Genomic DNA, 15,245 nt, shown 5'->3' on the forward strand with positions numbered 1-15,245 from the left:
TTTCTCTATTTTAATTTTGTATAGAGTGGTTATCTTCGGAAACCGCATAGTTTTCGCGGTATGACCGAATAGTTTTCGAGGTATAAGCGAAAAGCTGAAAAAAGTGTGAAAATTTAGAATTTCTTTGCGTGTTTTCATTGTGTAGCCGACCTCCTACAAGGCAGCACACTTGAAATTTGGAGTCAACATGCCAAAAACCATATCAAACCGTTGAGAAAAGACTTCCACAATTTAGTTGCGGGATAACCACTGATGGGGTTAATGGACGAACAGACGAGCTGGGTTTCACACGGTCGTTGTTTTCGGAACCTATTTTGGTTCCTACAGACGAGATTTTCGGTCTCCAGAAATGTCATCCTGCCGTATTGAAAATATCTGTTTTATACACGTAAACGACTTCTCACTGCAGAATAATACCATGTTATTCTCCGCTCTTATTCACAGGTGAAGTGTGGGAAGCGAAACTGCCTGTAACTTGGGGCATGAATATTCATTATTGTAACCCTATTGATCGCTGGATCTATCGGTGAGAGAAATTCAGCCAGGATGGGATGTTCGTATATTTCTAATTGGCAACTTCCTCTATAAATTTCGAAAAGACAAACTACAGAATTTCCCCATGTAGTTACAGTGTGCAGAATCAGTTTAATGGCGGGTCGCCACACAGCGTCTTCAGCTGGCAGAGACCGCAGTCAGATGCTGCTGTGCGAATGGACATTACTTGTAAGTGGAGGACAAAGTGCGCCTGGTTGCGGCAACTCTGCGCCTGCTTCTGAAAGGTCCGACCTTGAGTGCCGCTCTGGCTATTGAAGAACTGAGACACTGGCGTGGAACGCTACGCGTTACCTCCAAGGAAGTGTGTAAGTGAAACTCCCATTTAAAACGTTATGGGCGATCGTAACTCCAGTTTCTCAAACCTGAGCAAGAAAACATCTCATAGAATGTCCGCACTCTTACTCGCACGCCTCTTCCCGCGAACGACGGGACCAGTAACATTATTTCTCTTTTATGCTCCAGTATCAAGTGCACTAGGCGAAAAACGTATGTCTTCCTACTCACCTGTCTTTCACACCGCTACTTCTAGACTTTAAGTGGAGAACTGTTGTAAACAACTGTAGTGCTTCACAGCCTAACTCGACTGGACTTATCTGAAAGTACGACAGTCATTTTTCTCGCGAAGAATATCGTCCTACTTTCAGCTTATTGCATAGTAGGCCCTGATTACATATAATTTGTTGGCAGACTCGCAGTTTGGCCTCAAGAAAGGATTATCCGTAGAAAATGCTTTTTATTATTTTACACAAGGCACTAGCAGGGTTAAACAGTAGGCTGACGACAGTAGACATTTTCTTTGACTTAACAAAAGCAGTTTGTTGTGTGGATCGTACAATACTTTTATTTAAGCTGGAATACTATGGGATAAAAACCTCAGCTGCGGTACATTTCATATCCGGAAACTAGAAAGCAGGATGTTGTCCTCAAGCATCAATAAACAGCGAAGTGGTTTGAGTCTGATTGGGGGTTATGTATAGTGAGGATGTGCCACAAGCTTCGGTTCTGGGTCCACTGCTGTTCTCGATGTATGCCAATGAGCTGCCACCAAACACTACAGATGTTTCAAAATTTTTCCCTTTGCAGATGAAACAAGTGTTACTGTGAAAGACGTGGAACGTAATATAAATGATGTAGCTAATAGGCTTGTCTGTGACATCAGCACGTCGATTTCAGAGAACAGATTAATGCTCAATGCATGCAGTATCTGACACAGAACTCTTGGTAAAACGAAATTTTGCTGTCCTTAGGTGATCAAACAGCCAGGGGAAAGATAGATGCTGCCTATAGGGAAAATAAAGAGGCATTTGGAGAAAAAAGAGAAGCAGTTGTAGCAAAGAGAGGAAACCCTAAAGATGGAAGGAATGTGTAGGAAACGGTTACAGAAACGCAAGAGGAAGTAAATGAAGATGATACGGGACATACGATACTGCATACGAATCAGACTGAGCACTGAAAGACCTACGTCGAATCAGCGCCCTTGCAGTAGACTACAGGCCCCCAGAATTATCTACACTCGTGCTCATAAATTAGGGATAATGCTGATACACGGTGAAACAACACTCTGGTGGGCGGTTTGCGGGTTTAAATCACATCGGGGTATGACCATGCGGTGCATTTGACCTGCGGTCGTCGCACGGTGGCGCTGGCAGCAGTCCACGCAGAGGTGTGTTGGTGCATGTCAGAGTACAGTGCAGCGAGTAAGTGTGCAGACGTTTTCAGACGTGCTGATGGTCATTGCGTGTTGAAAATGCCTCAAAGAACACATATTGATGATGTTATGAGGGGTAGAATACTAGGGCGACTGGAGGCTGGTCAAACACAGCATATCGTAGCACGGGCCCTCCGTGGTCCACAAAGTGTGATCTCAAGATTATGGCAACGATTACAGCAGATAGGAAACGTGTCCAGGCGCTACAGTGCGGGACGTCCACAGTGCACAACATCACAAGAAGACCGATATCTCACCATCAGTGCCCGCAGACGGCCACGGAATACTGCAGGTAGCCTTTCTCGGGACCTTACCGCAGCCACTGGAACAGTTGCCTCCAGACACACAGTCTACAGACGACTGAACAGATATGGTTTATTCGCCCGAAGACCTGCAAAGTGCATTCCACTGACCCTTGGTCACAGGAGAGCCCGTAAAGCCTGGTGTCAATAACACAGTACATGGTCATTGGAACAGTGGTCTCAGGTTATGTTCACGGACGAGTCCAGGTACAGTCTGAACAGTGATTCTCGCCAGGTTTTCATCTGGCGTGAACCAGGAACCAGGTACCGAACCCTTAATGTCCTTGAAAGGGACCTGTATGGAGGTCGTGGATTGAGGGTGTGGGATGGGATTATGATTAGTGCACTTACACCCTTACATGTCTTTGACAGAGGAACTGTAGCAGGTCAGGTGTGCCGGGACGTCATTTTGTACTAGTATTTCCACCTTTTCAGGGGTTCAGTGGGTCCCACCTTTCTCCTGATGGATGATAACGCACGGCCCCACCGAGCTGCCATCGTGGAGGAATACCTTGAAACAGAAGATATCAGGCGAATGGAGTGACCTGCCTGTTCTCCAGACCTAAACCCCATCGAGCAAGTCTGGGATGCTCTCGGTCGACGTATCGCTGCACGTCTTCAAACCCCTAGGACACTTCAGGAGCTCCGACAGGCACTGGTGCAACAATGGGAGGCTATACCCCAGCACCTGCTCGACCATCTGATCCAGAGTATGCCAACCCGTTGTGCGGCCTAAGTACGTGTGAATTGTGATCATATCCCATATTGATGTCGGGGTAAATGCGCAGGAAACAGTGGCGTTTTGTAGCACATGCGTTTGAGGACGGTTTTCTAAACTTATCACCGATACCGTGGACTTAAAGATCTGTGTCGTGTGTGTTCCCTATGTACCTATGCTATTAGCGCAGTTTTGTGTAGTGCCACGTTGTGTTTAAGAAATTATTGTTGTCGCTGTCTACGGCATATTTTCTGTGCTTTTTCTGTTGCCTTTTTTCTCGGCATACATCATGTCATCTGAAACTGTGTGAGCGGCTGTTAGTAAACATGTACTAAAACGTCAACCTACGTACGTCAGCGTTATACAATTGGGATTGTGATAGTGTTATGGATACAGTTTTCGTGTGTACTATGCTATTACTTAGTTTGCCGTGTACTCACGTTCGCTGGACAGCTTGCAGCTAATTTTATACACAGAAAAGCAAAACTTTCGTACTTTGTTTAAGATCCAAAACATTACGCCAGGTTCACGTTTTAGTATTTGTTTACTAACAGCCGCTCAAACAGTTTCAGATGACATGTTGTATGCCGAGAAAAACGGCAACAGAAAAAGCACAGAAAATATGTCGCAAACAGCGACAACAATTCTTAGAAATATGCTATAGCTTACAATAAATAAGGTAGTATGAAAGTATCCACAGAAAACTATATTCAAACAGCAAACAGCACAAATGTAATAAATTGTTACAGTGTTTGTATAACTATGCTATTTTCTGCTTGTTTTTGAAGATTTGAAGAACCCACTGATGACTGCGATATTTGTCGCTGAAACTAGTGTCGGGAATATGTAAAGGCATAAATAACAAAAAGTGTTCTGAATTGAGGCGGACTCACAATTCCCATATTGTTGTTTCTCTATGCAAACACGGACCAAATGGAAGAGTTCGAAGATAAAGTTACAAATTTAAATAGTTGTTGGATTGCCATTTCCCACCAGTGATTTTAGAAATTCCAAGTGAATGTTATCAACGCTTTTAGTCTGATCTGATCGCGAGTGTTTCAGAGCTGTGTTAAACTCTAACACTAATACTGGACGCCCAATTTCTTCCTCATCGACTCACATTTCTTCTTCCGCTACGTCATCAGACCATTTCCTCCCCTCGAAGACGTCTCTGTGTATTGTTTTCACACATCCGCTCCGACATGTGCATTTTACAGTGGGATTGCCATCGCACTTCTAACGTTGACCCCTTTGCTTTTTCGTCGAAGGTTGCGTAGACTTTCTTATATACTGACTCAGTCCAGCCGACGACCATTTCTTTTTCCATTTCCTTGCATTTACCCCCCCAGCCATATCGCCTTGACTTCAATGTATTTCCTTTTGATATTTTTCCTAAGTGATTGATATTGCTGTTTTCCTGTTTTTCTCTGAATATTGTTGTGCTTCCCTCTTTCGTCGATCGATTGAAGTATTGCTGTTAGCCAAGGTTTCTTCACAGCTACCTTTGTTTTATCTATGTTTGTTCAGCTCGTATCATTCCCCTTTTTACATATGTGCATTCGACATCAACGTATGTGGTATTAATCATCGCAGTATCTACAGCGATAGAGATGTTCAAACGCACCTAATCTTCCTTAGTGCTTCAGTATCCCATTTCTTTCCACATTGATTCTACTGGGCGTTTCTCTTGAGCTACAGTCTGCTCTTCATCATTACCCAGTTGTAATCGGGGTCTATATCTGATTTTGAGTACGCCTGACAGTCCCATATCTGATGTTCCTAGTAGTTCGAGAGTATTTTACTCGAACAAAAATTATTCCAAAACGCCACCCTTCATATCCTATGCCTTGTTATCGTACGTGATTTGTATGTGCACACATTTCCCAACTCGTGATGACTGGGTGTTGTGTAATGTCCTTAGGTTAGTTAGGTTTAAGTAGTTCTAAGTTCTAAGGGACTGATGACCATAGATGTTAAGTCCCATAGTGCTCAGAGCCATTTGAACCATTTGAACATTTCCCAACTAATCTGTCATCATTCATGCAAAGATGTACCCAAGAGAGGGCAGATGCCCTCCCTCTAGAAACGCCATCCCGACTTAGTGCGTACTGGTATCCATCCGCCCGTGCAGATAGGAATACGTAGTTAACGATTTTTGTGCTTTCGCTGTAATCGTGTCTGTTTTAAGAATAGAAATGCGTTTATTTTTAGAATGATTAATATACAGGATGTCCCGGGAGGAGTGCTCAATATTCAGGGATATGATAGGGAATATCATTCGAAGCAAAAAGTCTAGTGACATGAGCTCTAAAATGCGTAGCTTATGAGCTATGAGCACTTCCCCATCTTCGATACTGTGAAGCAAGCCTCTTTTCTACTTCAAGCTCTCTGTTTTCCGTGTTTTGAGAGATAGTGGCATGGATCAAAACAAGTAAAAGATGTTCAGTTAACATCGACTCTCAAGTGCATAACTTCAGTGTTAGTACCATTTGCTCCTTACAGTAAAACACATGTCTTCTGCTGAACAGATGTTCATGGCTCTTAAGGCAACCATTTAAGAGAACATCTTCACCAGACAATTTTTTCTTGTTTTGAACCACACTGCCTCCTCATAAAAGCTGGAAAGCAAAGAACTTGCAGTAGAAGAGTTTTGTTTCACAATATTAAAGGTGAAGGAGATATACACTACTGGCCATTAAAATTGCTACACCAAGAAGAAATGCAGATGATAAACGGGTATTCATTGGACAAATATATTGTACTAGAACTGACATGTGATTACATTTTTACGCAATTTGGGTGCATAGATCCTAAGAAATCAGTACCCAGAACAACCACCTCTGGCCGTAATAACGGCCCTGATACGCCTGGGCGTTGAGTCAAACAGAGCTTGGATGGCGTGTACAGGTACAGCTGCCCATGCAGCTTCAACACGATACCACAGTTCATCAAGAGTAGTGACTGGCGTATTTTGACGAGCCAGTTGCTCGTCCACCATTGACCAGACGTTTTCAATTCGTGAGAGATCTGGAGAATGTGCTGGCCAGGGCAGCAGTCGAACATTTTCTGTATCCAGAAAGGCCTGCACAGGACCTGCAACATGCGGTCTTGCATTATCCTGCTGAAATGTAGGGTTTCGCGGGGATCGAATTAAGGATAGAGCCACGGGTCGTAACACATCTTAAATGTAACGTCCACTGTTCAAAGTGCCGTCAATGCGAACAAGAGGTGACCGAGACGTGTAACCAATGGCACCCCATATCATCACGCTGGGTGATACGCCAGTACGGCGATGACGAATACACGCTTCCAATGTGCGCGCGATGTCGCCAAACACGGATGCGACCATCATGATGCTGTAAACAGAACCTGGATTCATCCAAAAAAATGACGTTTTGCCATTCGTGCACCCAGGTTCGTCGTCGAGTACACCATCGCAGGCGCTCCTGTCTCTGATGCAGCGTCAAAGGTAACCGCAGCGATGGTCTCCGAGCTGACAGTCCATGCTGCTGCAAACGTCGAACTGTTCGTGCAGATGGTTGTTGTCTTGCAAACGTCCCCATCTGTTGACTCAGGGATCGAGACGTGGCTGCACGATCCGTTACAGCCATGCGGATAAGATGCCTGTCATCTCGACTGCTAGTGATACGAGGCCGTTGGGATGCAGCACGGCGTTCCTTATTACCCTCCTGAACCCACCGATTCCATATTCTGCTGACAGTCATTGGATCTCGACGACCTTTATCAAAGTCGGAAACGTGATTTTAAGCATTTCTCCTCCTTACATGAGGCATCAAAACAACGTTTCACCGGGCAACGCCGGTCAACTGCTGTTTGTGTATGAGAAATCGGTTGGAAACTTTCCTAATGTCAGGACGCTGTAGGTGTCGCCACCGGCGCCAACCTTGTGTGAATGCTCTGGAAATCTATTCATTTGCATATCACAGCATCTGCTTCCTGTCGGTTAAATTTCGCGTCTGTAGCACGTCATCTTCGTGGTGTAGCAATTTTAATGGCCAGTAGTGTAGGTGTTCGTTCTTTTCGCGCCCTATACGAGATTGGAATAATAGAGAATCGTGAACGTGGTTCGATGACCCATCTGCCAGGCACTTAAATGTGATATGCAGAGCATCCATGTAGATGAAGATGTAGATGTAGAAGTTACTAGACTTTTTGTTTCAAATCATCGTCCCTGCCATGTCCCTGAATACTGTCCATTCCTCCTGGGACATTCTGTATGACAGATTGTTGTAGATGGATAAATTACAATAAAAGCTTAAGAAGATGGCGGCATTTTATACTTAACTGTGTACTTTTACCCGAAGTAAATATTTAATATATTAATGTAATTACATTCTCTAAAGTTATTCTGTTCATATGCCAACAATGTTAAGCTGACTCTAGGTATTAAGACTCTGAAACTGGAGAAAAAATGAGAAATTTGTGTTGACTATAAAAAAAAAGGAAATATCTGGCAGAGTTACTGTTGATCAACATTCCTCAGAGTGGAGACACATGAAATAAAGAAAAATTTCGTTTGGACAACTGTCACAATTTTGACATACAACACATTTTGTGTATACCCTTCAAATTTAATGTTGGGGTCACGAAACTTCTTCAGAACCACTGATACATTAACAATAATGATGGGAGTCTTAGAAACTTGCCGCCTCTTGAATAAATTTCTGCAGACATTCTTTCTGAGTCATAGCTCGTTCGATGTTTACCTCCGCCAGCAGCGAGTGGAAGTCACAATATTGCACCACTTCCTCGCAAAGAGGAACGGAAGTTCGAAGAGACGGCGACGTCAGCTACCGCCGGTGCAGTTCGTCACAATCACGGGAGCCGCCACCGCTGGCGTTCGTGTGACATATTATTGGGTGGCGCGAAGCGGCGACGCGTCACGAGCTACCTCGCAGCGGCGCGAGAGGCGCTGTCGGCGGTGATAAGCGGTGTGGCAGAGGTCGCGCCGGCGGGTCGGACGGGCTTCATTGACCAGTCGGCTCGCAGATAGGGCCAGGGACGCTACGTCAAGGGGGAGTGCGCGCAGCGGAGCTCTACTGTCCAGTGTTGGCGTGTAGCCGCGAGTGACTGGTCCAGCCGGTAGCTGACCATGGAGGCTGAAGCGTCTCAGACCAGTGTTAGGGAAGTGACCGGCGATACCGTGTCAACGCCTCCAGGTAAGTCTGAAACACCGCTCCATCAACTGTCAATTATTTCCATCCCCACTGCACCCCCTTTCAGTATTATTGTCATCCACATTGGCGTTACTTCTACCTTGTAAACTCGGTGTGTGTAGCTGGCAAGAAGTAAACAGCTGACGTCTGATTGTTGCTCTGCTTTGCATAAGAACTGTTTGCCAATACAGCACTGGTATTCCTCTGATTGTCGCTGTTATGTGTTGCATCTTCTACATTCTATTTTTTCGTCCATATCTATTACTAACATTCCATTTGATGTTACTTCCAGATTCTAATCTCTTTTCGTCGCTCTCTTTACTGTCATTGAGAAACAACAACGATTTGGAAGTGTGGAACTTAATAAATAATAAATGTGGAACTTAATAAATAATAAATGTGGAACTTAATAAATAATAAATGTGGAACTTAATAAATAACCACGTTCAGTCAGCTTTGATCATCCTGCCATTTCCGATTTTGGCACAGAACTATCAGTTTGTATAGTTTTGGATCCGTTCACTAACAACTACAACGTACTCCGCAAGCCACCTAATGATGTGTGGCGGAGGGTACTTTCGGTACTATTATCTGATCCCTCCAACCCTGTTGTACTCGCGCATGGTGCGTGGGAAGAATGCTTGTCGGTAAGCCCCTGTATTGGCTCTAATGTCTCGAATTTTCTCGTCATGGTCAGTACGCTGGATGTATGTCAGGGGGAGGGGGGGAAGTAATATGTTGTCCGACTTCTCCTGAAAAGGGCTGTCCCGAAATTTCAATAGTAAAACTCTTCGTGATGCACAACGCCTATCTTGTAACGTCTGCCAGGGGAGTTTGTTTACCATATTCGTAACGCTAAACGTGACGAAACGCGCCGCTCTTCGTTGGATCTTCCCTATCTCCTCTGTTAGTCCTACCTGATAGGGATTCCAGATAGATTAACAGTACTCGAGAATCGGGCGAACAAGCGCCGGATAAGCTATTTCTTTCGTGGATAAGTTACATTTCCTTAAGATTCTTCCGATGAATCTGAGTCTGGTATCTGCTTTTCCCACTATCTGTTTTATGTGGTCATTCCGCTTAACGTCGCTCTGGATAGTTACGCCTGGATATTTTACGGCAGACGCTGTCTCCAGTTGTTTGTCATCAATAGTGCAGCTGTACAGTAGTAGATATCTTTTTCTATACATGCGCAATATGTTACATTTATTTACGTTCAGGGTCAGCTGCCAGAGAATGCACCATTCATCAATTCTCTGCAGGTCGTTCTGCAAATTCTTACTATTTTCTGTCATTGCTACTTTGGTATAGACAACTGCCTCATCTGGGAATAGCCTTAAAGAGCATCCGACGCTTTCTACTAGATCATTTATGTGTATTGTAAAGAGCAACGGTCCTATCACAGTTTCCTGTGGTACTCCGGATATTGCCTTTACATCTGTCGAATTTGTCCCGTTAAGAGCGATGTGTTGAGTTCTGTCTGAAGGAGAGTCTTGAATGCAATCGCAAATCTGCTACGATACTCCGTAAGCTGACGGTGTCAAATGCGCTACTGAAATCAAGGAACACACCATCAACATGAGTGCGTCTATGGCCCTTAAGTTCTGAGTAGACATTCTGTCGCCAAACTCGTGTGGTAAGAAAGATGTATAATGTCTACGATCATCTTACAGGGTCTGGACGAAAATATGGAAACACCGCAAGAAACGCACGCTTTAACCTAAATGCAGATACCAGCAGGTTCTGCTGTTGTATTTGACCACGAACGGCACCTGTGCAGTGTGCCCAATGCGTTGCAACTGTCAGTCGCGGTCAGAACAGTGTTCCGTGTAGTTGCGAGTCCGCTATGTGGGAGCTAAGTGAATGCGAACCTGGGGAAGTCTTTGGCGTTCCTGTGGTGGGTGCTGCCGTAACCAAGATAGCGGAAGTGTTTGGTGTTTTAAGAGGCACCGTATCGAAAATTTACACTGCATACAGGAAAAGTGGAGCAACAGCTTCCGTTAACTCACAGCTCAGACTAAAGTGTGTGTGTTCACTGATCGTGACAGTCTGTCGTCTAAGAGGATAGTGACGAAAAATAATTGGATAAAGGCTGCAAAAGTTACTGCGCGACTGGATGTCACCCTCCCGAACCACATCAGCACGAAAACAGTACGAAGGGAGCTCCATAAGAAGTGTATTGCAGGGTGAGCTGGACTTCTAAAACCACTCAACAGTGATGCAAATGCAGATAATGGAAAAGAGTGGCGCCGAAGCCATAAAACTCGGACAACGGAGCACTGTAAAAAAAAACCAAAAAAAAGTCGGATGAGTGTTGTTGCACACTGTTTCCAACTTGTGGCCGAGTTTACGGCCCAAGAGTGATACATGGAGGGGGTTCGGTGATTTGGGGAGCTCCATTGGTATCCCATCGGCCCCATGACCACTTTGCAAGATCGCGTAACTGCCAAGTATTACTTGAAAAAAGAGACAGCATTGGTCGTATATTTTTTACTATTGCAAAATCAATTTTCTGTCACTGAGTGACCATCTTCAGTGCTATATTGTATAACTTAAATTGGGATGCACTTTTGTCACTAAGCTTACGGCAATCTGTGCACAAGACAACATGGAGTCGCCAATCAATGCCAAGTATTACTTAATCATTTTGGCTGATCGACCATTCAGTGGTACAATGTTTCTTCCCGAGTGGTGATACGGTGTTCTAAAACGACAGGGCCCCTATTGACACAGATCACAACGCCCAGTACTGTTTTTTTTAATTTGTTGTAATAGGCCTTCAGCAGTATAACACTATTTGCCTATGGACAGGTGCAAGAACTATGATACAAGTCTATCTTCTGCACAGCAATTTAGTCAACACACACTTTCGAAAATACGCTTCACTTGTAATCAGTTCTACAGGAGAAATGGTAATAACACTGTTTTTATATATTGTCGGTCAAATTTTCATTCGATTCCTTAAAAATGAATCTTGCGAGACATCGAAACATCACACGGTTTGCTTTTTAGTAGGCTAACAATACATACAACAAAAAAAGTTTTACATCACCTCGGTTCCGAGAGTTCCGGAACCTGTACAAAAAATTGGAACAGAGATCAAAATAAACATCACTTCGCCCCTTTTTATTGCTCATGAAAACCACACATTGCATGTTGCACCACCATACAGCGAGACCTTCAGAGGTAGTGGTCCAGATTGCTTTACACACCGGTACATCTAATACCCAGTAGCACGTCCTGTTGCATTGATCCGTGCCTGTATTCGTCGCAGCATACTATCCACAGGTTCGTGAAGCCAATGTTGGTCCAGATTGTCCCAGTCCTCAATGGCGATTCGGCGTAGATCCCTCAGAGTGGTTCCATGTCTGGAGAACATGCTGGTCACTGTGGTCGAGCGATGTCGTTATCCTGAAGGAAGACATTCACAAGATGTGCACGATTGGGGCGCGAATTGTCGTCCATGAAGACGAATGTCTCGGCAATATGCTGCCGATATGGTTAAAATATCGATCGGAGGAAAGCACTCACGTATCGTACAGTCGTTACGGCGCCATCCATGACCACCAGCGCCGTACATCGGCCCCACATAATGCCATCCCAAAACAGCTGCACTCGCTGGACAGTGTGTCTAAGGCGTTAAGCCTGACCAGGTTGCCTCCAATCACGTGTCCGGCGGTTGTCTGGTTGAAGGCATACGCGACACTCATCGGTGAAGAGAACGTGATGCCAATCCTGAGCGGTCCATTCGGCATGTTGTTGGGCCCATCTGCACCGTGCTGCATGGTGTCGTGGTTGCAAACACGGACCTTGACATGGACGTCGGGATTGAAGTTTCGCATCATACAGCCCATTGCGCACAGTTTTAGTCCTAACAGGACGTCCTGTGGCTGTGCGAAAAGCATTATTCAACATGATGGCGTTGCTGTCAGGGTTCCTCCGAGCCATAATCCGTAGGTAGCGGTCATCCACAGCGGTAGTAGCCCTTGGGCGGCCTGAGCGAGGGATGTCACCGACAGTTCCTGTCTCTCTGTATCTCCTCCATGTCCGAAAACATCGCTTTGGTTCACTCAGAGACGTTCGGACACTTCCCTTGTTGAAAGACCTTCCTGGCACGAAGTAACAGTGCGGACGCTCTCGAACCGCAGTATTGACCGTCTAGGCATGGTTGAGCGACAGACGACACGAGCCGTGTAAGTGTTTCCTGGTGGAATGACTGGAACTGATCGGGTGTCGGACCCCGTCCGTCTAATAGGCGCTGCTCATGCATAGTTGTTTACATCTTTGGGCGGGTTTAGTGACATCTCTGAACAGTCAGAGGAACTGTGTCTGTGATACAATATCCACAGACATCTATCTTCAGGAGTTCTGGGAACCGGGCTGATGAAAAAATTCTTTTGATGTGTGTATTTAAAGGGAGTGGAATCCCAAAATGCCCCAGCTACAGAGAGGAATGTTTCTCTATGTTGGTCATCAGATGATTAACGTCCCCATATCTGAGTCCTTGTCCGAAGTCGTAAGACGAAGGCGAAATAAATGAGCAGGAAAGCTTCCATGATTGAATCTCATTCTTGTAATTGTAGAGATGGCTCTTCTGTGTACAGGCATATTGTGAACCCAAGGTAATCTTGGTAAGTGTGGTTGTTTCCATTTATAATATTTGCCTTCATGTGCAGGTGCTTGCCATTCCCCTTCACACTCGATTAAGATCCACATTTTTATGTGATGCAGTAGGTCTGAACAAGGTAGCTGAATAATTAAGAAGGTTCCAGAGATTTCAGCTTCCTTGGCCAGCTGTTCCACAGATTCACTGTATAAAATACCTTTACGAGCTTTCATCTGCAGGAGAAAAATATACTAGTTACGTCGAGAGCATACCGTTATTTCTCGGGCTATGTCTATGACCAGTTTACTTCTGTGCTTGTCCCAATTTTCCGCTCTCTGTGGCACCAAGAATGCTCTTTGCGTCCGAGATAATTAGCCCCCTTTTGCAATTCTGGGTTACCGGAACTTAATGGCCTCCTTGATTACTACCGCTTCCGCTGTATAAGAAACTGACGGGGAAGCTTGTCAGGACTGGTTTCCTGAGCACGAGGTTGAATTATCGCATCTCCCCTGGTCACCACAGTCGGCAGATCTGAATATTATTGAGTATTTGTGGTCTAATTTCGAGAGAATGGTGCGTGATCTAGTTCAACCATCTTCATCGTTACCTGAACTTGCCACTGTCTTGCAGGAAGAGTGGTGTAGGTTTCCCTTCAAAACCATACAAGACCAGTATTTCTGTTCCGAGACGACTGCAAATTGTCTCGAAGTCCAACGGTTTCCTACACCGTATTAGGCATGATAATGTGTTGTGGTTTTGACGGTTCCATATTTTGTTCGCCCCCCCCCCCCCCTGACAACTTACTTCGTGCCCGATAACGTACGCGTATGTGGTGCCGCTCAACTTGGGGGGTAAGTGGGTTCGAATCCTAATGGGTTAGAATTTTTCCCACCAGTATTTGGCCGACAAGGGGAAGAGAGTTGATGGCGTAAAGGTCATGACCATCAGTCTTTGCTCGATTGTCCTTCATTAAACTCCAAACCTCTGAGCAGTGTAGCATGAAGTGAGAGCATGTGATGCACTTCTCCACGGGATGGAGAAGTTAAGCCCGTCTGCCCCCTTGGTGCTATTCGCGAGGAGTATACTGTGTGTTGGCACCGGATTTCACCCTCTCCCTTCTCTCTCATTCACAACATAAACCCAACACTACAATGTACAAGCACTCACTAGTCATCCAAAGGACACACACACCTGGCGCTTCAGAACAGGTCTCAAGATAAAAAAGCTCAGAAATGTTTAGACTGTAATCAAATGCACAAATTAATTTTCGGTGTGGATGTAAAATAACGCGTGCAACATCATTACGATCTATCGTGCAAAATTATACATGGAACATAAAACTAACCAACCACCTGCCCTAGGAGCTTGCCTAGAACGATGATGTAGCATCCTGCATCTGTACTCCTATGCTTATTCCCTTAGGATGGGACTACTTTGACTTTGAAAATCATCTTAAAAGTGCTTTTTAAACAGTAGACAAACTATCTGCACCTTCGTAACACACTTATTGTCCCGAAATTATCTTACGAGTAACAAATCCAACTTTAAAAATATAGTAATGTCCATAAATTCAATCTTAGCTGTCATGAACGCAATCGTTAGCTATTAAAGATATTTGAAACCAGTTTTTGCAACTACTAAAAACAATTCGTAGGTTATGTATTATACTATAAACATTGTGCTCTGTTCGTTTAAAATATCGTCAGTTTTAGCATATTTGAATGATTTCAGCTTCCATCCAGAAGTGTCTTCTTGCGCACTTTTCAGGTTTTCCTGAGTTTGGTGTTGATGTTTTTATCCTGCTTTCACGTGTGTGCATGGGACTAGATATTTCTTGACGTAAAATTCTAGTGGTGAAATATTTTTGCGTTTTTTACCTCAAGTGATGTGAAATTAGGATAAAAATATTAGTGCTAAGCTCAGGAAAATCTAGAAAATGGGCAAGCAGACGACACTTCCCCATGTAAGCGGAAAATGGACGAAAATTGATAAGATTCGAAGATCCGAATGACCAGTTTCGGAGATTATTGCTCCATTATCAGGAAGGATCTACATATAATACGATTTTCCTTTGTCTGACAGTTCCGGCACATCTTAATGTCACATATACGAGAGCTGTGCGTAATGCCCGTCTCACGCCAATGGCTTTATGACGTGAGGCACCCGATGATGGAGCACT

At 44.5% G+C, this 15,245-nt stretch overlaps 1 protein-coding gene across 1 annotated transcript in view; it reads left to right on the forward strand.

Moving 5' to 3' along the window:
* Window positions 1-8,294: 8,294 nt before the first annotated feature.
* The window catches only part of LOC124595120 (sterol O-acyltransferase 2-like), a 169,855-nt gene continuing 162,904 nt past the window's right edge, over window positions 8,295-15,245 (forward strand). The window contains exon 1 of the mRNA XM_047133716.1: window positions 8,295-8,463. Coding sequence (XP_046989672.1) covers window positions 8,397-8,463 — 67 coding nt within the window. The 5' untranslated portion in view covers window positions 8,295-8,396. The remainder of the gene's footprint in view (window positions 8,464-15,245) is intronic.

This window comes from Schistocerca americana, chromosome 2 (assembly GCF_021461395.2).
Source record: "Schistocerca americana isolate TAMUIC-IGC-003095 chromosome 2, iqSchAmer2.1, whole genome shotgun sequence".
In the NCBI taxonomy this organism is placed as follows: Eukaryota; Metazoa; Arthropoda; class Insecta; order Orthoptera; family Acrididae; genus Schistocerca; species Schistocerca americana.